Source organism: Grammomys surdaster, unplaced genomic scaffold (genome assembly GCF_004785775.1).
Source record: "Grammomys surdaster isolate TR1022 unplaced genomic scaffold, NIH_TR_1.0 323, whole genome shotgun sequence".
Lineage (NCBI taxonomy): Eukaryota > Metazoa > Chordata > Mammalia > Rodentia > Muridae > Grammomys > Grammomys surdaster.
Window position 1 is genome coordinate 228,243 of NW_021604742.1, and position 24,035 is coordinate 252,277.

Genomic DNA, 24,035 nt, shown 5'->3' on the forward strand with positions numbered 1-24,035 from the left:
AGAGTGAAAAGAAGGTTGGCAGTGACTCGAAGCCAAAAAAACACAGGAAAAGAAAAGAGTCTGTGGAAAGATTGGTCTCTGATGGGATAGTAGGATCATATCTAGATGTGATTTCTACAGTACTTGTGTTATCTCATTCCAAATTCATACTATAGGAAGTAATAGAGAGGGGTGGTCATATTTTAATAACCAAGTGGAGTCACAATCTCCCCTGCCCAGTTATGAAGGTAAAGCTGGCTCCCTGCATGCAAATGCATCTCTCCCTCCAAGTTATATTTCCTCCAGGGCTGCTGCAGTTCCTATCTCTCTCACTGAAGGCTGATCTCTGAAGCTTAAAAGATGAGAGTGTTAAGTCTTCTGTACCTGTTGACAGCCCTTCCTGGTGAGTGTTCCCATTTCATACATGTGTCATGTGTCATGAGGACTTTTCAAAATGTGTGATTGACAGAATTGATTCTTCTTCTCTGAAGGTATCCTTTCGGAGGTGCAGCTTCAAGAGTCAGGACCTGGGCTGGTGAAACCCTCTCAGTCACTGTCCATCACCTGCTCTGTTACTGGCTACTCCATTACCAGTGGATATTACTGGAACTGGATCCGGCAGCTTCCAGGAAATAAAATGGAGTGGATGGGGTACATATATTCCAGTGGTAGCACTAGCTACAACCCATCTCTCAAAAGTCGAATCTCCATTACTAGAGACACATCCAAGAACCAATACTTTCTGCAATTGAATTCTGTGACTACTGAGGACACAGCCACATATTACTGTGCAAGACACAGTGTGTAGTCTCCAGTGTGAGCCCAGACATGAACCTCTTTGTAGAGCAGCTCTGCACCAATAGGGGGCAGAAGCAGACAGCAAACACAGGAAATCTAATTTAGAGTAGGAATAAATAGTTCTCACCCATAACTGTGGCATGAGACTCCACCTGTACAGGAAGAAACATTGGAGCTAAGATCTTCAGTTAATAAAATGGCCACAGTTCACTAATTCTCCTTAAATTGTACCTGGAATTCTTCATTGACCCCTCCTCCTGGAGGCTCAACATTGCTGTCCACAACATCATAAGAATTCTCTTGCTCTCTTGAAGAAGAAACCAATTCTAGAAACAACAGAGACTAAACCAGAACCCCAGTAGGTACATTGGTATCCAGATCCCAAGTGACCATTGCAGTTCACTGAACTACAAAAACCCAGAGGCAACTGAAAAGCTTCAAAAGCCACTAAGGCGACAAAAACACCAGTGGAGTCACATTACTGCTCCTAAAGAGTCTCTGGGTACAAGAACAACAGCGCATGTAGGCAAGAAGACAAAAGCAGACATAGAAACCAAAAGAAAATAATTCACCAATCAAAGATAAACTCAGAATGTTGAACATAAACCTAAGATAATCCCATAGACAGATGACTATACACTAGAAAAAAGCAAAATTAACAACAACCAGGGCAATATGGCAACACTAAAGCTCAGGTATATAACTAAAGCAATCACCAGATATTCCAATATAGCTTAAGTACAAGAAAAGTACCCTAATTACGACCTTATGATGGTGATAATGTCCATTAAAGTGGAAATGAAATAAACTCTTTACAGAAATCCAGTAAAAGACAAAGTTGCCCAGCCCAAAGTTCCCGCTCTCGCTCTCGCTCTTGCTCTCTCGCTCTCACTCTCGCACTTGCTCTCACGCTCACTCTCTCTTGTAGCAGGTGATGAAGGAATTGGTGAGTTGGCATCATGTTGATAGCAAACAGAAGGCCAACTTAATTATTCAGCACCTAGCACTCTGAAGAATGACCAGCAAGAAACTCTGAACTCTTTTCTTATTTTTATTTTTTTATTTTACGTATTCATTTTATAGCTGACTCATTACCCCTAATCCAGCCTCTCCCTTACACCATCTTTCCCCATTACTAACTTACCCTTCTCCTCTGAGCAGCTAGGCTCCCTCTGGTTTTCTCACCCCTACACCCTGAAAGGTCAAGTCTCTGTGAGGCTAGTTGTTTCCTTTCCCATGAAACCAAATGAAGCAGCCCAGATAGAGTAGATAACCCCTTTTATAGACAAAAGCTTTTGAGATATCCTCTTCCAGTTCTGGACTCATATAAAAGTAGAGCTGCACATCTGTTACTTATGTTTTGGGATGCCTACATCCAGCTTTTTTGTTTTGGTTTGAGATCCAGACTTCTGAGAGTGTAAAACATTCATGTTCATTGATTCTGTTTGTCTTTGTCTGGAATTCCTAACCTGTTCAGAACCCACAATCCTTTCTCTTATTCTTCTGTAAGAGCCACTCTAAGCTCCATCCATTGTTTCCATGTGAGTATCTGTATGCTGAGTGAAACCTCCCAGAGAACAGTTATGCCAGGCTCCTGTCTGTAAACATAACAAAGTATCATGAATATTGTAAGGAACTGGTGCTTGAACATGGGATGGGCTTTAACTTAGCCAGTTATACGTTGTCCATTTCCTCAGTCTCTGCCCCATCTCCAGTGACAACATTTCTTATAAACAAGATAAATTGGGGTTGAATGTTCTGTGGGTGGGTTAATGTCTTTATAGCTTGACTGGGATTCCTGTCTGGCTACAGAAGGTGGCTTCTCCGAGTTCCATATTAGCAATATAGTAAGTCACAGCTAAAGTCACCCACATTAATTCTTGGGTTGTTACCATATCCCAGTTCTCTGTCTTATCTTGTAGATGCTCCCCACTCCAGACCTCAAGCAGTTGTAGATTTCTTTTCATTTCCATGACCATCTAGCCATCTCCCATGTCCTTTTCTACACATGTTCCTCAACCTCCCATTCCTCTTCCCATTCCTCTTCCCCCATGTTCTGTCTCTCTGTCATTTTCTTATGAATGTTTATTTATTTATTTATTTATTTATTTATTTATTTATTTATTTATTTTGGCTTCAAATGTATTTTAAGTTGATGCTGCATTAATGCTCCATTTCTCAGAAATTTTTCCAATTGAAGGTATCAGGACCAAATCATAGTACACCAATAAAAATGGACAGTATAACTACCTAAGATAGGCCAGACTAAGTGCTACTGTCAGAGCTTCAAGTAACAGCAAACTTGTTTCCAAGATTGTTTTATGCATATCAAGAAAATATGTTTCTAGTGTTTTACATAATGCATGGTTGGATAGCATGTTGTAGTTCCTATGGCATTTTCTCTGAGCAGTCTCACTAAAGGTAAAAATCACAAATGTAATGTGATTTACCTGCATTACTACTGCATTCTACCTAAGGACTCTCTACTGGAAATATAGAAGATCATCAGTGTAGCACATAAGTCAATATACAAAAATTGAGGAAAGATGATGACACATATTATGAGTGGGAAAAGAGATGAAAACTAGGAACCATGAGTACTTATAAATAAGAAAACAATAAGTCAGGAATATAAGTGTGAAAGGAAGGTTGGCACTGACTTGAGACCCTAAAAACTCAGGAACAGAAAAGAGTCTGTGGGGAGATTGATTTCTGATGGGAAGGTAGGATCATATCTAGATGTGATTTCTACAGTACTTGTGCTATCTCATTCCAAAATCATACCATAGGAAGTAATAGAGAGGGATGGTCTTATTTTAATAACCACTATCTCCCGTCCCCAGTTATGAAGGCAAAACTGGCTCCCTGCATGCAAATGAATCTCTCCCTCTAAGTTATATTTCCTGCAGGGCTGCTGCAGTTCCTATCTCTCTCACTGAAGGCTGATCTCTGAAGCTTAAAAGATGAGAGGGTTAAGTCTTCTGTACCTGTTGACAGCCCTTCCTGGTGAGTGTTCCCATTTCATACATGTGTCACGTGTCATGGGGGTTTTTCAAAATGTGTGATTGACAGAATTGATTCTTCTTCTCTGAAGGTATCCTTTCGGAGGTGCAGCTTCAAGAGTCAGGACCTGGGCTGGTAAAACCCTCTCAGTCACTGTCCCTCACCTGCTCTGTTACCGGCTACTCCATCACCAGTGGATATGTCTGGAGCTGGATCCGGCAGATTCCAGGAAATAAAATGGAGTGGATGGGGTACATAAGCTCTGGTGGTAGCACTTACTACAACCCATCTCTCAAAAGTCGAATCTCCATCACTAGAGACACAGCCAAGAACCAGTACTTCCTGCAACTGAATTCTGTGACTACTGAGGACACAGCCACATATTACTGTGCAAGACACAGTGTGTAGTCTCCAGTGTGAGCCCAGACATAAACCTCTTTGTAGAGCAGCTCTGCACCAATAGGGGGCAGACAGCATATAGCAAACACAGAAATCTAGAGTAGGAAAAAAACAATTCTTGCCCAAAACTGCGGCATGAGACTCCAGCTGTACAGGAAGACACACTGGTTTTAAGATCTTCAGTTAATAAAATGTTCACAGTTCACTAATCCTCCTTAAATTATACCTGGAATTCTTCATTGACCTCTCCTCCTGGAAGCTCAACATTGCAGTCCAATACATCACTAGAAATTTCTTAGTCTCCCAAAGAACAAAGCAATTCTACAAACACCAAAGACTAAACCAAAAACCCAGTAGGTACATTGGTATCCAGATCCCAAGTGACCATTGCAGTTCACTGAACTCCAAAAACCCAGAGGGAACTAGAAAGCTCCAAAAGTCACTCAGGCCACAAAAACACCAGTGAAGTCATCTTACTGCCCCTGAAGACTCTAGCCACTAGAAGAACAGGACACTCAGGTAAGAAGACAAAAGCAGACATAGAAGCCAATAATAATAATAATAATAATAATAATAATAATTCACACATCAAAGGTAAACTCAGAAAGTAGAATCTGAACCTAAAATAATCCCATAGTCAGATGACTAGACATCAGCAAAAATGGAAAATTAACAACAACCAGGGCAATATGGTAACACTAAAGCTCAGCTATCCAACAAAAGCAATCTCTGGATGTTCCAATATAGCTGAATTACAAGAAAAAGTGCCTTAATTACAAAATTATGATGGTGATAACATCCATTAAATTGGAAACAAACTGATGTCTTTGTAGAAATCCAGTAAAAGACAAACATGCAGGATGCAGGAGACAAAGTTGCCCAGCCCAAGTTCTCTCTCTCTCTCTCTCTCTCTCTCTCTCTCTCTCTCTCTCTCTCTCTCTCTCTCACTCCTCCCTCCCTCCCTCCCTTTCTCTCCTCCCTCCCTCTCTCTTTCTTTTTCTGTATGTGTGTGTGTGTGTTTGTGAGAGAGAGAGAGAGAGAGAGAGAGAGAGAGAGAGAGTTATAAACATTATTGATAATCGAGCAGTATCTGCTGTCTTCAGCTGCTCTAGGTATTTATTTTATGAGTGATTCAAATCTGCATTATTTATTTTCATAAGACATATCAAAATATGCAATATTATAGTGTCTGGAACATGTATTAGAGCTGAGAATTAGCAAAGGTTGTAAAAATTTATTACATAGATTAAATGCAAGACAACTATGGTTAGTTGATTTATTATTCTCTTACAGGCACCTGAAAGAAACAGGATAGCAAATAATGTCCTGCAATCTTAAGTCATAAGTGACCTCATCGTATCATATACACTCTGGCTGGAAAGTAGCAGAAGATTTCACTTCTTAGAGTATAAGAGATATTTTTACAATTGTATACTTTTATTTAAGTATACATCTTTTAATTTGGTTAAAGGCAATATTAAATTATCATTTACAGAACTGACATCACAACAAAATGTGTACACACTTAGCTGTGATTATGTTCTGAGCATATCCATTATTCTCTTGTCTAATATTTTTGCCTTCACAGTCTCATTGTCCTGACTTACACTCTATATCTTGAAAAACGAATGGACTTGCACTAACACAGCATCTCTCACATTTTGTTGTTGGTAATGTGTACAGAGCCTGCCATTTTTAATAAGTGCTGTAATCATTAGAAATCTCAAGGGTTTCATACCATTGAGAAATATCTTTAGCTCAGAACACTTATTTTGAATGTTTCTCTACTAAACATTTTATCTATAAGAACAAATATGAATCATATGTGCTAAATATGAAACAATGATGGAAAATGTGTTGTGGCAGACATGAGTCACCTAGGGTAATACTATGTAAGAGATAATGAAAACAGATTTTGTATTTACATATTGCTTGAAATACTGCCTTTTAGAGAACAGTTCAGACTCCTCCAACTGGAAAGCAGAGAACAACCAGCACACAGGGAATTCTTCAACAGAGGCCAATGTGTAATGGTACTCTACAATGTAAATGCAAAACATCTGTCAAGAAGCTATAAGATGTTGGCTCCAAGATTCTTCTGATGCCTGCTGAATCAGTGCAGACCACATGAGACTCACTAAGTGTCTGCTTCTCCAGAAAAATGTAGACATAAATTTTATCCTCCAAGGCCCATTGCTTTTCTGCTGTCCTCTGTACAATGTTTAGAATATCAACGCCATTATGGATTCTTTTTAAAAAAATATAAATAACACAGTTTAGGAAGGAAAGAGGGGTTCTCTTACTTTTGAATTTAGGAGATAGACATCAATAGAATTCTATTACAAGTATTAATGCTGTAGTTAGTTTTGAACAGGCTGGTCCATGAAATTCTCAGAAGACTGACACCAAATAAAAGAGGAAATAGTTCTGAAGAAGATCCAAGCTTTACTCAGTATGAATATTACTCATATATACTATTGTAAACTTGGAGCACTTCTGTATTGTTCTTTGTACAGGTAAACTCCTCTTTTCTCTTAGCAGTAAATACCATATGAATCCAAAGGAAATAAAAACAAATACTTAATTAAAACTATAATAATTTTGAAAATACTGTATGTATAGATTAAGTAAATTATGAATACCTAGGTTATACTGAATTAACCTAATATAGTTGATGTCATAGCTTAGCCATATAATATTCAATCCTTTAGGCTCAAAGTTTCATTCTTATGAAGTAAAACTTCATTATATTAAAATAAATATTATTTGATATTATTCTTTGATTAATAATAAATACTCAGTTATGAGTTTTATTTACCACTATTAATATTTCTGTAATGTTCCCAAGGCACCAAGAGGGAGTGTTTCTTTCCATGTCATATCCTTCTACCCCATATCTTATTCAATCATCTTGATGGTCTTGCTTTAAGTGCTGGGTTGACATTTTCTTGTAGATCATATAGGCCTCCCATTTATCCACATTTTTGTCTCCAAGTGATGCCATACTTCATAAGGTTTCCAGAATCTTTCATCTCTAGGTCTATAATGGCGCTGTCATCTTCTCATATTATATAATATCTGTTCAGTCATATGTCAGGATATTATGGATCTGTGTCTCCAGCTATAAGCCTCATGATTACACAAACTACAGCACTTTTCTGTAGCAGGATATTTTCTTGCTACATTGTATTTGCAATGGAGCTCAGTGACTGGGCAATAGAAGAGGTAGGTGGAATGAAGAGTTGGGAGAAGCAAGGAAAGAGAGAGGAAGGAACATGGAGGAAGAACCATGGATATCTAGCAGTCCTGGGTAGCAATTTCTATCAAAAGGCTAGATATTGGGTAAGAATTCTAATTGATTGGGCATCTTGTGTATTGAACATTTCCTAATATATAAATCCATTGGATAATCTTTAAGATTTAAGAGGCTTCATTCTACCTAGAACTGTAAGCACAGCTGATATTGTCTGGGGCTTAGCAGAGAACCATGAGAGTAACAGGGTTGGCCCAAGATCCATGCTTTGGAGCATGGTCTCTGTGGAACTCACTCAGAACTAGCTGCCACAGTAACATCTTTTGGGGTGCTCTTGGCCTCTGGCTGCTTCTATCTGTGCAGCACTTGGCCTCTGGTCTCTTCAAGTGCAGCAACTTGGGGGGCAGCCCAGATAGCTAACAGAGATAGACTACCATGGCATTTCTAAATATCACCTGTTTGATTTTGGTGTCACCTGTAATGGGAGATATTTGAGAATCAGCGAGTCGGCTCTGTTAGCTGTCTTGTCTGCCCGCCATGTTCCCCCACTAGAAGTGTCCAGAGGCCAAGCATACCAGATCTAGACCCATGAGACACCAGAGTGGCCACTGGCTCCATCAATCCAACCACATCATCTCCAAAAAGCTCCTCTAAGCCCCAGATAATATCCGCCATGCTCAGAGTACCTGGTAGAATGGAGACATTTAATGCTTAAAGATTATCCAATAGATTTCTATATTTGGAAGTGTTCAATTAACAATATACCCACACAATTATAATTTTTACCCGATATCTAACCTTTAGATGTAAATTGTTACCCAGGACTGCTTTCGACCCATCCATCTTTCTCCATGAATTCTAGCTCTCTCCTCCCTTTCCTCTTCTTTTCTTTCTCTCCTTCCCACTCTTAGTTCCATCCATCGTTTCTACTGTCCAACCACTGAGCTTAACTGCAAATAAAATGTAGCAGGAAATTATCCTACAACACTTTCCCAAAGAAAGCAAACAAATGTGCTCTGTACAAGCAGATAAGAATGGATCAATTTGCATCAACATCCTGATTGCCACTTGAGCCACCACCAATTATTGAATATGCTGTCTTTTTTTCCACTGAATGGTTTTGGCTTCTTTGTCAATGATCAGATGTGTGGGATCATTTCTGTGTCTTTATTTCTATCTCATTGATATACCTATCTCTCTCTGTACCAATATCATGCAGTGTTTTTCACTATTGCTCTGTAGTACATCTTGAGATCAAGTATGGTGATTCACCCAGAAATTCTCATATTGTTGAGAAAAGCTTTTGTTATTCTATTTGAAACTGAGAAATGCTCTGTCTGTCTCTATATAGAATTGAGTTGAATCAAGGACCTCCACTTAACTATACTGATATACTGAAACTAATAGAAGAAAAAGTGAGAAAGAGGATCGAAAACTTTCGCGTAGGATAAAAATTTCTGGACAAAATACCAGTGACTCATGCTCTAAAATCATCCATTGAAAAATGGGATCTCATGAAATAGAAAAGCTTCCATAAAGCAATGAACACTGTCAATAAGACAAAACAGCAACCTACAGATTGCAAAAAGATCTTTACCAACCTTACATCTTATAAATGGCTAATGTCTGATATATACAAGAACTCAATAGATTCCAGAGAATCAAACAACCCCATTAAAAATGGGGTAGAGAACTACACAAAGAATTGTCAGCTGAGGAATCTAGAATGCCTGAGAAGCACCTAAAGAACTGTGCAGTATCCTTAGTCATCAGATGTAAGGTTGGTCAAGATCTTTTCCCAATCTGTAGGTTGCTGTTTTGTCCTATTGATAGAGTCTGTTACCTTACAGAAAATTTTCAGTTTCATGAGGTCCCATTGTCAATTGTTGACCTTACAGCCTGAGCTACTAGTGTTCTCTTCATGAAATTTTCTCCTATGCTAATATGTCCAAGGTTCTTTCCTACTTTTTGTTCTATTATTTTCACCATATCAGGTTTTATGTGGATGTCCTTGATCCATGTGGATGTGAGCTTTGTACAAGGAGGAAAACTGTATCAATTTGCGTTCTTCTACATGCAGACCCCCATTTGAACCAGCATCATTTGTTGTTGAAAAATGCTTTCTTGTATTTCCACTATATGGTTTTAGATGCTTTCTCAAATAGAAGCTTAACAAGAAGAAAACCCCAAGTGTGCATGCTTCAATTCAACATAGAACGGGGAACAAAATAAATATGGGTAGTAGAGGAAGGGAGGTACTATTGCTAATGCCAAGAAGTGCTTGCAGACAGAAGCTTAATATGGCAGTCCTATGAGAGGGTTTGCCATTACCTGACTAAGACAGATGCAGACACTCACAACCAATGACTAGATGGACCTAGGACCTCAATGGAATAGTTAGAGGAAAGACTGAAGGAGCTGAAAGGGAATGCAACCCCATAGGACAAACAACAATATCTACTAACCATACATATAATAGCTCCCATGGACTAAATCACAAACCAAAGAGAATACACATGTAGGTCCCTGGTTCTTGCTGCATGTGTATTGAGGATTGCCTTATCTGGCATCAATTGGAGGGAGGTGCTTGTTCTTGTGGAGGCTTGCTGCTTCAGAAATGGCCAATGATAGAACGGTGATGTGGGAGTGGGTATGTGTGAGGCTGAGCATTCTTTTAGAGGCAAAAGGGATGGTGGGATGGGATGGGAAGTTTGCAGAAAGGAGACCAGGAATAAAGACATTTGTAATAAATAAATAAATAAATAAATAAATAAATAAATAAATTATCAAATAAATAAATAAAATAGTGAGTAAAAGGGAATTATTTCTTTCATGACAACTGCATAATCATGTAAAAGGACAGCAAAAGGAACAAAATAAAATGAGAAAGAAATCCAAGTTATGAAAACAAAAGGCAAAGAATTCCTGAAGCAAGCAAGTCAAATTTGTACAGGACAAGAAAATTATAATAAGTAAAAACACAAAAAGCCCAGAGTGGAAGGAGTCACCAATAGAATAAATTATGTCAAAAAGCAAAAATCAAAGCTGGAATATATTGTATAGATATAAAATTATTTTGTGAATGACAGTTTGAAAATTTAAAATGCGTATGAAGAAACCTGAAATGGAGAATATTTAGAAAACAGCACTCTATCTGGCTTGTTCCAAGGCAGCCACCATGTTCCCACAGTTCCTGCTCTGACAGAGGCTCTGGCTAGGTAGAAACACCGGCCTGGCACCCACAAGACAGTACTGTAGTGGCTGGTTCCACCAATCAGCTCCATAGAGACCATGCCCCAAAGCATGTACCTTGGGCCAACCCCGTCATCCTCATGACTCTTTGTTAAGTAAGCCCCAGAAAATACCACCATCCTCGTGGTACCTGGTAGAATGAAGATTCTTAAAGCTTAAAGCTCATCCAGTGGATTTATATATTTGGAAATATTCAATTGACAAGATGCCCACACAATTAGAATAGTTACCCAATATCTAACCATTATTATAAGTTGCTACACAAGATTGCTCTCAACCCACCTGGCCTTCTCCATGGGTTGCTAGCCTCCTTCCTTCTCCTCTTCCTTCTCCTTACCACTCTTCACTCCTCCTATATTAGCTCCTCCACAATTACCAAGCTTTATTGCAAATATAATGTAGCAGTAGAAGGAAATTATCCTGCTCTAGAAACGAACTCATATTTCACTAATGGACAAAGGACATGGAGAAAAGTAGCATTGAAAAGGCATTGAGAATTTATTCAATACAAAGATAGAAGAAAAAATTCCAAATTTCTATAAAAATATGCCCATATAAGTATCTGCAGGGGACTACAGAACAACAAATGGAAAACAAAATGATAATTAAAAACATGAAAATATTTCCATGTTGTATTTTAGTTGACCATGTAAAATACTCAAGAATCCATTCCCTAATGAGTTGTAATGTTTTTCATAAAAGAGCCAAAGCAGATATAACTACAGATCACTATTATACTCTTGAATGTTAGTCACACTTTTGGGCATGTCGCAGAAATAGAAATGCCATCATCTACAGGAACATTTTAGTCAGCACAAACACAGTTGTTCTCATAGTGGAATAAATTCCTCAAATTAAAAATCATGAAGCAACAATGTTATGTGAAGGAGAAATAAATGGAATCTCAAATGTTTTAATCTTGCAAATCATAATACAACTACTATTGAAGTCACATATCCTCAAGTAGAGTGGAGAATAGGAGAGGGCATATTGTAACATTGTTCAAGATTCAGGCTGATTTTTTTTCTCCAAAGTTCTATGATCGTACACATGGTACATTTGCTTACTATGTGTTCATTAAATATTAAGTGTTGAATATATATATATATATATATATATATATATTTCACTAATGGACAAAGGACATGGAGAAGAGTAGCTTAGGAAAGGCATTGAGAATATATTCAATATAAAGATAGAAGAAAAATTCCAAATTTCTAGAAAAAGATGTCCATATAAGTATCTGCAGGGGACTACAGATCAGCAAATGGAAAACGTGTGTGTGTGTGTGTGTGTGTGTGTGTGTGTGTGTGTGTGTGTACATATACATATATCTCTATAAGAACATAATATAGATATACATTTATATAAACATGTATATGTCTCTCTCTATATATACATGTCAATATACATATAGGCATCATACATCTAGAGACACATGCTTTTTTTACATATACATATATTTAAATGATTTTATTATTAGAAATTTTCTATTTATAAAACTAATTTTCCACTATGTAGGGTTAATTCCAAGGCTCTCGCATGCTGCAATATAGGGTTATATCCTCAAACACTGATTTATGTATACATTTAATAAGTTTTAACTTTATGCTTATGCTTTATAATGAACAATTTATTACTTTCTTCGAATCCGGTAAGGCTCGCAGAGGGGTACTCTGACCAAGGAATGTGTTCTTTTATGATATTTTATACATGATATTTTGATAATAGAATTGCTACAAATTCCTCCATTTCATGTCTTACATCTTCACTAGTAGCATCTCTCTTTAAAGTTTGTACTATAGAACACCTAATTTAGCAAAGAGACATGCAAATAAAGTCTTCCTCTGCTCATGTAAAGTAAATCAGCCCTGGTTCTACCGCTCTGGCAGAGGAAGCCAGACTAAGACTTGGACTCTTTCCTACTCAGTGATCAGCACTGGCTGCAATCTACTCACCATGAATTTGAGGTTCAGATTGCATTCATTTGTTCCTCCTTTGAAAGAAGAATAAGAGATCATGAGTGTGTGAAAGGACATGAATGAAAGGGAGTTTAGACCCAAGTAATAGTTTTTTACCTGTGTTAAATTGAAAGACCAGCTTGACTCAAGTTCAAAGTGAGGTCCTTGGTACTATTTTATGGATAAGAATGTAAACAACACCAGTTGTTTTCAAAAAAAGGTGCTTTCTTTTTTCTATTGTATAGGTTTGGCTTCTTTGACAAAGATCAAGCACCTGTAAGTGTGTGGTTTTATTTCTGGGCCTTCAATTCTATAACATTGATCAATGTGTCTGTTTCTGGACCAATACCATGCAGTTTTTATCGCTATTGCTCTGTAGTAAAGCTTGAGGTCAGAGACTGTGATTTCCCTAGCCATTATTTTACTGTTAAGAATTGTTTTCTCTCTTCTTCTTCTTCTTCTTTTTTTTTTTTGCCTTTCTAGATGAATTTAAGAATTGTTCTATCCATGTCTTTGAGGAATTGTGTTGGGATTTTGATTTTGATTGTACTGAATATGTAGATTGCCTGAGGTAGTCATTTTCATATGTTAATTCTGCCAATCCATTAGCATGGGAGATCTCTCCATTTTCTGAGATCTTCTTTGATTCCACTCTTGAGAGACTTGAAATTACTGTAATACAGATCTTTCACATGTATGATTAGAGTTACTGCAAGATATATTATATATGGCTGTTGTGAAGAGAACTGTTTCCCTAACTTCTTTATCAGCCTATTTATCATTTGTATAATGGCCACTGATTTATTTGAGTTAAATTTTTATTCAGCCACTTTTCAGAAGTTGTTTATCAGTGGGAGAAGTTCTCTGGTAGAGGTTTGGGGCTGCTTACGTATAGTATCATATCATCAGCAATTAATGGTACTTTTATTTCTTCTTTGTCAATTTGTATCATCTTGATCACATTTGTTGTCTTATTGTTTTAACTAGCACTTCGAGTACTATATTGAATAGATATGAGGAGAGTTGACATCCTTGTCATGTCCCCAATTTTAGTGTAATTGTTTCAATTATGTCTCCATTTAATTGGCTGTTGGTATATAGAAAAATGAAAATAGACCCATATTTGTCAACTTGCAAAAAGCTCACCTTCAGCTGGATAAAGGACCTCAACATAAAACCAGATACACTGAATATAATAGAAGAGAAAGTGGGAAAGAATTTTGAACTCATTGGCACAGAAGAACATTTCCTAAAGATATTTCCAATAGTTCATGCACTAAGATCAAGAATTGATAAACAGGACCTCTTTAAACTAGAAAATTCTGTTAGGCAATGGGCATAACCAATAAGACAAATCAGTAACCTACAGATTGGGAAAAAATCTTCACTAAACCCACATAGAATAGAGTGCTAATATCCAAAATATATAAATAAATCAATAAGCTAATCACCAAAAAACAAACAACCCTATCAAATATGGGGTATAGAACTAAACTGAGAATTCACAACAGAGGAATATTAAAGGACTGAGAAACACCTAAAGAAATGTTCAAAGTCCTTAGTGATCAAAGAAATGCAAACCATGAGATTCCACTTCACACCAAATCAGAATGGCAATCAGAAGGAATTTAAACAGGCAACCTCAGTAGGTATGAGGTGAGGGATACAAAAGACCTGGGTGGTGAATGAATCGCAGGACCCAAAAGTAGGGAATTTAGATGAAATGCCCTAGAGTGGGGAGAGGAAACATGTAGAGTCCATCGCCAGTACAAAGACTGTATGAAGTGGAAGGATGGAGTTGCCAATACATCAGTCAAAACCCAAAATTCTTACTCTATAAAAGAAATGTAGGGAAAACATGAAGAGACTAAGATAAAGGTGGTCTAGTGACTGGCCTAAATAGGGATTCAGTTCAAAGAGAGACTCCAAGACCTGAAAGAGTCAAATGCAGACACTTACCAATGGACAGAATCCTAAGACCCCCCCCCCATGGCTGAATTAGGGAATGGCTGGAAGAATCTAAGGAGTGTGACCTCCCTCTCAAAGACCATAGTCTCAACTAACCTAGACACTTCCTATATTTCTCAGACACTGAGTCATCAACCAGGTAACCTTAGTGATCTAGAAATGCACTGATATGAGACCCCCAATACATACAGAGCAGAGGACCACCTAGTTTGGCTTCAGTGTGGGAATATGTACCTAAACCTCAAGAGATTTGATGCTCCAGTGAGTTGAGAGGTCTGATGAGGTGTGGGATAGGAATGGGGAAATCATTTCCAGATATAAAAGAATAATGGGTTGAGAAAATGTCAGAGGCTTGACTGGAAGTGGAATAACTCTTGGACTGTAAAAAGATTAAACATTAATACGAGATAAAAAGTTAGTATGTGAAAGCCAATATTTTAAATGTCTCCTTTGCTGCTGAAATTAAGGAAATAATACAAAAATATAGGAAAATTTATTTGAACATAGATAAATAAAACTGTCACTTTTCTATAGATTAGTCAGTGCCATTGATTGTCTTTATTATTTTCATAAAGCTTCATGCACACATAAAAAAATCATCGAGAGGTTTTGCAGAATAAAATGGATTTATGGAGCTGAAAAGCCCACAAGTAATTCATCCCAATGTGTCAGGATCTGGACATTCCTCCCAATGTGGACAGAGATAGGATCCCTCATTTTTAGGTAGCCTGTGTAAAGATGGGTATATTCCTGTGATCTTTGGTGTCTCCTTCTGTAGTTAATCCCAGTTCAACTTTTCATTCAATTCTTTTATTGTAGTAGAGAGGAGCTCATTCACATCATGATAAATGTTAAAATTGTATGCATGGGGATTAAAAAATGTATTAACATAGATGCTATATAATCTGTCTCCCAGAAGATAATCTTTCTGTGGTTAAGGGAATATAAATACAGTCCACTGAATTAAATCATAGGAGCATCATCAGGCAGTATCTATTCCAAAATCAGATATCTTATAAGTCATTGTGATGTTCCTATATCTGTCTCTATGCTACTCAGACCCTCAGAAAAATTACAGAGCAGAGCAAAATGATCCAGCAGACAATCATGAGCTGACAGGACTTAAAGGGATCAGACAGAGAGAGAATTCCATACATAATGTAGAGTGGGAATAGATAGTAAAAAGAAACAGTGGGTTATTCATTGATTTGTAAACTCAACATCCAGAATTCTACCCTCACATTTGAAAGGCCAAAATGAAGTGATTCTATAAACAGATAGCAGCAATGCTTTGTAAAATGTTTGGCTTCATTTTGTAATGAAAAAGAAACAATTATGAAACAAGTGAATACTAAACACTTGAAGTTTTCAACATCTTGATCTATCAAGAAAACATAAATAAAAAATTTAGTTTGAGATTTCATCTAATCCAAGCAATGATGATGTTTATCATGGTAACAAATAACACTGAATGCTGATGAGAAATTGGGGAAAGGGGAAACATATTGGATGGTTGGTTTAACCTGTTGTAGTCCCAATAAAATTTTGTCTGGAAGCTCTCTCAAAAGCTAACCATAAAAATTGACATGTTACCTACCTACATCACTCCTGTGCATTCAGCAAAATAGTCTCTTTTGAAAGAAGAAATGGACTCATGTTCCCATCACTAACCCAGATGTATATCCAACTGATAGTCACTTGAAAATTAATAATTAGTTTTTTCTAATGGAATCTAACTGGGGAAAACAATTACTCTTAAGTGTAGGCTGCATGTCCAGGAGTAACTACCCATTTGAAATAAAAGTCAGTTGTTGCAAACAATTCTTAGGAATTGATCATTTATCTATCGTTTATTCATTTATATGATTTTATCAAATATTCTCTTTCTTATGTGTATTGTGGCTTCAGATTTTTCTGTTTTCATGGTATTTTTGAGTGTGAGAATGCACTAGTCTCTGCCTCTACATTTGTTCATTGTGCTTTTATTGGACTCTTTCTCTTTGTTTTGTCCTTTTTGATGTGTCATGTTTTACTTTATCTGTTTTTATTTAATTATTTTTCATTATAAGCCTGTTTGTTTTCTAATGAGAAAGTTAAATGGTGCATATGGATGGGAGGGAAGTTGTAGAGTAACTTGGATTTATATAAGAATACAATACTATGATAAGTGTATATTATACACAAATTCTATATTCAAAATTTAAAAGGCTTGATGTCAGGTGAATATTATTAGAAGATGAAGAAAAAGAGGCAAATTATACTTTGGGTATACATTTTACATTTGTGGCAAAATCGAAGAGGACCCTCAGACTGTAAAGTGGCCCATGGAAGAACAAAATTATCCTTAGGATTTTAGTCTTCAGGCATTTTTGCTGGTATCAATAACACACCTGTTCACATAGAATTCTCACATGTAAATTGGATAGGCTTTGATTCAGGAGAATATGAAGAATAAATAGGGTCTCTGAATAATATTCTAGGGATGCAGAGTGTGAAACTTCTTCTTTCAGTATGTTCTTTTTGTACTGACTACAGTGTAGATGGAACAAGAGGCAGGTATGGACCCTGTTGAATAAAAGAGTGTGCCAAGTTTTAGGAAAGATGAAAACACATGTTACTGGTAGGAAAAGATAAGAAAACTAGGAATAGTATGAATTTATTAAAAAGAAGCAAGAACTCAGGAACTCAAGTGTGAAAAGAAGCTTTGGTATTGTCTTGAGAATTAAAAAACACAGGAGCAGAAGAGGTATCTGTGGGGAGGTTGGTCTAGAAAGGGAAGGTAGGATCATGTCTAGAAGTTTTATTTGTTTGTTTTTGTGATTCCTACAGTCTTAGTCCTTTCTCATTCTCGAATAACACTATAGGAAGCCAGAGACAGTGATGGTCTTATTTTAATAACCACGTGCAGTTAGTATTCACCTTTCCCAATTATGAAGGCAAAGCTATCTCCCTACATGCAAATGAATCTTCTATCTTTAAGTTAAATAACTTTCTGGGTTGTAGGAGGTTACATCTTTCTTACTGGAGGTTGATCCCTAAAGAAAAGGGGTATAACCTAAAAAATGAGAGTATTGACTCTTCTGTACCTGTTGACAGCCCTTGCTGGTGAGTGTTGCCATTTCATACATGTGTTCAGGAGGAGTTTGTAAAATGTGTGATTGACAGAATTGACCCTTCTTGTCTGAAGGTATCTGTCCCAGGTTCACCTTCAGAAATCAGGACCTGGCCTAGTGAAACCCTTTTAGTCACTGTCCATCAGCTGTTCTGTCACTGGCTACTTCATAGCCAATGGTTATTCTTACTGGCACTTGATCCGGCAGATTCCAGGAAATAAACTGGAGTGGATAGGGTACTTAAGCTACAGTGGTAGCACTAACTACAATCCTTCCAAAAGCAGTTGAAAGAACAACAGTAATTTTTATGAAAACAGATATGTGAACCAAAAAACGTGTAGCACAGAATCTCTCATCACAGCAACGAAATTTAAGGTCAGAAGGAGATTTAATCTCATGTATTGTGGATAAGTTCAGGACAATATATGTGTTCACATCTGTGACTGTGTTGCTAGTTACACCAAGTTCCATGTGTTTGGATGCTTAGAATGTGAGATTTAAAATGTGTAGTCATCTGATGTCAAGAATATTTGCTTCAAATAAAATATATATTCATGTTTCCATTAACTGAAATTAAATGAAATCAAAAGGTTTCCCATCACATTAGATTGGGTTTCCTTGTTTCTCTTTTAAAAGGTAATGCACAGAGAAAAGACTCCCTTTGTGTAAGAGAACATGTCTCAGTGGTACAGTAGATATATGTGACAATTTTCTGACTAGGATTTTCTCTGTTTTAAGGATACATGGTGAGGTACAGCTGGTAGAATCTGAAGCAAGCTTGTTAAAGCCTCAACTGTCTCTTAAACACTCTTCTGAAGTCTCTGTATTTACCTTCAGTGATTACTGGATGCATTGTATTTGCCAAGGCTCAGGGAAGAGGCACAAGTCATTAGCAGGTATAAAATATGACAAGAGTTTAAAAACTATGCAGAGTTTGTGAAGGACAATTTGCCATTTCCAGAGACAATTCTAAGAACTTATTGTATCTATACATGAAAGTCTGAGAAATGAGGACACTGCCATGTATAACTGTGAGAGAGAAATGGGGAGGAATGTAAACTGTGAACTCTGGCACAAAACTCTCCACAAGGTGCTCATGGCCAGCAGGGGGCACTGGCACACAGGGAACTGCAGATCAATAAATGTGGAGTATGAATGTGAATGGCAAAAATACACTGTCTGAATGGTTTTAAATAAATTCATCTTTAATCTGTATGGAAATATTTAAATACAGGATGAATTCTGTTCAGAAAAAAATGCAGAGCATTAACAAGGCAGATGTGACTCCCCTGTGGGCACCAGGATCTCATTTAGTTTTAAATAAAGTTGGGGTGAGGGATTATTAAATTTCTGTGATGACTGATACCCATGCCATGGATTCGAGAAACACCTGTGAGAATCCAGTCCTTTATGCATTATGAGACCTTCAGTGTAGGGCTGAAAAATACATCCCAGGTTATGTTATGCTCAGAATATTTGTTCGGAAATACTATTATTTAATATAATGTAACTAATGTTAAATTCCAAAGTCAACTTGTTTGCATTCTGCCATTCCTTTCTGACAGAGATTCATCAGGTTTACAAGAGGGATATACTCTCCCTGTATGCATGAAAGCAACAGGGCATCCTGTAGTGATAGGGCATTGTTCTCATCAGAGATGTACACATTCTTCTCTGCAATGACTAACAGTATGTTCTTACTCTGGGATAAAATAAGAGACTTGCTGTTTTTACATACTTGTGCTGCATGTGACAGCTTAGCTCCCCAGGCTGCAAGAAATGCATCACTCACTGACTCACATGGTGTTGGCACTCCTTTAGTTATGTGATTAAACAGGTGTTCCCATTGCACCATGCTAACATAACCAAGGAGAACTGAAGGAATACAAAAGTGGAAAAAAATTAGGCACAGTGTGTCACAAGGGTTCTCAGGAATAAAGTGAATATTTACAAGTATGTGAAAGCTGACTGCAAAAATGTTGCCTTTTCTGCTGAAATTAAGGAAATAACCACAACTGTCACTTTTCTCATGAATCTGTGAGTAGCTTTCATTGTCTTCATTTTCCACAAAGCCTCATACACACATTAAGAAAAATTATCAAAGTAGTTCTTAGTAATAAAACTTATTTAGGGTATTTAAAAACACATTAAACACTTCTCATCCTTCAGGAGTCAAAGCAGTGTGAAGATGGGTGATTTCCTGTGAGTGATGGTGTCTCCCTCATGAAGTTAATTCTACTTCTCCTTGATCATTTTAACATTCTGTCATTTCTCTTTTGGTAGGGAGGAGCTAATGCACACCATGATAAATGATGGAAGTGTATGTAAGGGGTTTATAAAATCTATTGGTGAAGGCTCTTTATAACTAGATCCATCACCCTGAGATTATCATTCTACTGTTAAGGTAATGTAGAGACAGTCCATCGTTGTAAACCATAGGAGCTTCATCAGACAGTATAGTTTCCAAAATCAGATATAATTTCAGAATTCTACTGACCTGGCATTTTAAAGGAACACACTATGATCAGGAATATTCTAATCATTCCCATAAGACAGAATCATGGTGATGTTTCTCAATCTTCTTGTATGCTACTCTAACCCTCAGAAAGATTACAGAGCATTGCAAAATGTTCCAGTATCAATCATTTGCTGAAGGACTGTAATGGATTAGATAGAGAAAGCATTCCATACATGATATAGAATGAGTATAGATTTTGAAAAAGCACAGTAGGTTTTTCACTGATTTGTCTGCACAACCCACAGAATTCTACCCTCAGACTTTGAAAAGCCAAAAATTAATAGATTCAGCAGGCAGATAGCAGAAATACTTTAATTTTTTTGTTTCTTTGTGTTATGTAAAATGAGCCTAAAACAAATGAATATTAAATAGTTTTTCAAGTTCTCAACAAGTTGATCAATCATGAAAATGTAAATTATAAGGTTAAGATATCATCTAATCCAAACATCAATAGCATTTATGAAGGAAACAAATGATGCCAAATGCTGATGAGTAAGTGGTGAATGTGGAAACATAATTGATAATTAGTTTAACCAGTTTGTGTTCATATGAAATTTTGTCTTGATTGTCTCCCAAAATGTAAAATTACAAACATCATATGACTTACCCACATCACTCTTGTAATACAGCTATGGAGATATACTAGAAATATACAAGATTATCTGTGCATCAACAATAATACAGGGTACCAAGATTTTGGAAAGATGGTAACACATATTATGGGTGGGAAGAGAGATTAAAACTAGGAAAAGTGTGGTGCTACTAATAAAAAAGTAAGAAGTCAGGAACCCAAGTATGAAAGGAAGGTTGGCACTGAAATGAGACCATAAAAATACAGAAGCAGAAAAGTGTCTGTGGGAAGGTTGGTGTATGATGGGAAGGTGGGATCATGTATAGATGTATTTCCTGTGAATCCTACTGTCCTCATGCTTTCTTATTCCAGACTCACACTATAGAAAGTCAGAGGCACTGATGGTCTTATATTAATAACCAAGTGCATTCAGTATCTACCTTCCCCAAATTATGAAGGCAAGACTGTCTCCCACATGCAAATGTATCTTCTAGCTCTAAGTTAAATACACTCCTGAGATGGGACAGCTCACATATCCTCACTGGAGGGTGATCTCTGAAGAAAACGGAGTGTAGCCTAAAAGATGAGAGCTTTGAGTCTTGTATTCCTGTTAACAGCCCTTCCTGGTGAGTGTTGTCATTTCATACATGTCTGAATGAGGGGTTTTTGAAATGTGTGATTAACAGAATTGACTCTTCTTGTCTGAAGGTATCCTGTCTGAGGTGCAGCTTCAGGAGTCAGGTCCTGGCCTTGTGAAACCCTCTCAGACACTGTCGCTCACCTGCTCTGTCACTGGCTACTCCATCACCAGTGGTTATGATTGGACTTGGATACGGCAGTTCCCAGGAAATAAGATGGAGTGGATGGGATACATAAGCTACAATGGTGGCAATAACTACAATCCATCTCTCAAAAGTCGAATCTCTATCACTAGAGACACATCCAAGAACCAGTTCTTCCTGCAGTTGAACTCTGTGACTAAAGAGGACACAGCAACATATTACTGTGCAAGAAACACAGTATGAGGTCTTCAGTGTGAGTCCAGACATAAACCTCCTTGTAGAGCAGCTGTGCACCAACAGGAAGCATGCAGTATACACCAGGCAAAGGAAATCTAATTTAGAGTAGGTAAAAAATGAGTCTTGCCAAAACGGTGGCACCACACACCTGCTATACAGGAAGACACACTAGTGCTAAGATCTTCAGTTAATATAATGCACACAGCCTAATAAATACCCTTAAGTTATACCCAGAATTCTTCAATGGCACCCAGCAGAAATCTACTGGATTTTTGGAAGACAAATAATTACTAGAATTTCCACGAACAAAACCAAAACCCTAGAAGCCACATTGGTATCCAGAACCACAGTGTCCATGGCATTTTTCTGAATCTCTAAAACGCAGAGACAGTACCCCAGAGGTCACTCAGGTCACAAAATCCCCAGTGGAGGTTCCTTATTGGACCTGAAGACTCTGGCCACTAGAACAGGCCACTCCAAAAGAAGACTAGAGCAGAAACAGAAATCTAAAGAAACAATTCATTCATCAAGAATAAACTCAGAAACTGGCATCTAAATTTCTAATAATCCCATAGCCAAATGACTAAAGGCCACTATAAGAACAATCTTAACAACTTCCAGGGCAATATGGTAACCCTGCAGCCCAGCCATCCGATTATAGCAACCACAGCATATTCCAACACAGTTGAAGTACAAGCAAATGACCTTAAATACGACATTATGAAATTTTTAAGCCCATTAAGAAGAAAATACATAATGCCCTAAGATAAATCCAATAAAAAAACATATATGCAGGCAGCCTGCCCAGTACAGGTTCTCTCTCTCTCTCTCTGTCACTCTGTCTCTCTGTCTCTCTGTCTCTCTCTCTCTGTCTCTCTCTCTCTGTCTCTCTCTCTCTCTCTCTCTCTGTCTCTCTCTCTCTCTCTCTCTATCTCTGTCTCATCTGCAGATGATGAACGCATTGGTGATTTGACATCATGCTGATAGCAGAGTGGCCCAGTGACAGGAATGGGTGATTTATGTGGACAATACTCCTGACAGAATAAAACTTAATTCACTGGCCCAAGCAAGATGCCTTGGGGAGAAACTCTGAACTCTTAACTCTTCATTTTTATTTTACTTATTCGTATAACATCCCACTGATTTCTCACCTACAGGTCACTCCCTTCCATAACCCTTTCCATTGCCCCCCTCCCCTTCCCATATGAGCATCTGGGCACCCTCTACATATCACCCGACACACTGAATCTTCAAGTTTCTGAAAGACTAGACACTTCATCTCTCATTGAGGTCAGACAAGCCAACCAAGTTAGAAGAACATAACCTACATACAGGCAACAGCTTTTTGGATAACCCCAATTTCAGTTGTTCTGAACACATATGAAGACCAAGCTGAATGAATGGGAAAGCCTAGGTCCAGCCTGTGTAGTGCTTTGTTTGGAGGTTCAGACTCTGAGATCCCCAAGCATCCAGGTTATTTGACTCTGTTGGTCTTCCTGTGGAGTTCCTATCCTATTCAGGGCCCAAAATCCTTCCTCTCATTCTGCTATAAGAACTCCCAGTCTCCATCCACTGTTTGGCTGTGGGTGTCTGTATATACCTGAGTCAACTGCTGAGCAGCATCTCTCAGATGACAGTTATGCCAAGCTTCTGTCTGCTAGCACAACAGAATATCATTAATAGTGTAAGATATTGTTGCTTGCTCATGAGATAGGTATCAAGTCTAGACCTCTTATAGTTAGGCTATCCCCTCAGTCTCTGCTCCAACCCTAGTGACAGTATTTCTTATAGAATGGGTGAATTTGGGGTTGAAAGTTTTGTGGGATGGTTTGTGTCTTTACAGTAGGAGCTTCTTGAGGTTCCAAATCACCAATGTAATGAGTCACAGTTAAGGTCATCCCCACTGATTCTTGGGCACTTTCTGTATCCCAAGTATCTGTCTCATCTTGTAGGTACACCCCACTTATCACCATCTAAAGTTGCATATTTCTATTCATTTTCATAGCCATCAAGACATCTCTCCTGTCCTTCTAGACATATGATTCTAAACCTTCCATTCCCATCACCGTAGCCCTTCCCTCCCAGTTGCCCCTCTCTCCATTTGTCTCTTATGACTATTTCCCACTTCTAGATGAGATTCAAGCTTCCTCCCTTGAGCCTTCCTTCTTTTTTAGCATATTTTGGTCTGTGGAGTGTCACAT

The 24,035-nt window shown here is 37.7% G+C and overlaps 1 pseudogene and 3 gene segments (V, D, J or C); all 4 read left to right on the forward strand.

Annotated features, from left to right (window-relative positions):
- The first annotated feature begins 312 nt into the window (after positions 1 to 312).
- LOC114629957 lies at positions 313 to 787 on the forward strand. The segment is given in 2 exon segments: positions 313 to 382; positions 471 to 787. Coding segments are annotated over 2 exon segments (360 nt in total).
- A 2,921-nt stretch (positions 788 to 3,708) lies between these two features.
- Positions 3,709 to 4,188, forward strand: LOC114629958. The segment is given in 2 exon segments: positions 3,709 to 3,783; positions 3,872 to 4,188. Coding segments are annotated over 2 exon segments (360 nt in total).
- Positions 4,189 to 17,675: 13,487 nt separating this feature from the next.
- LOC114629959 lies at positions 17,676 to 18,909 on the forward strand (annotated as a pseudogene).
- Positions 18,910 to 21,357: 2,448 nt separating this feature from the next.
- LOC114629960 lies at positions 21,358 to 21,840 on the forward strand. The segment is given in 2 exon segments: positions 21,358 to 21,441; positions 21,524 to 21,840. Coding segments are annotated over 2 exon segments (360 nt in total).
- The last annotated feature ends 2,195 nt before the right edge of the window (positions 21,841 to 24,035 follow it).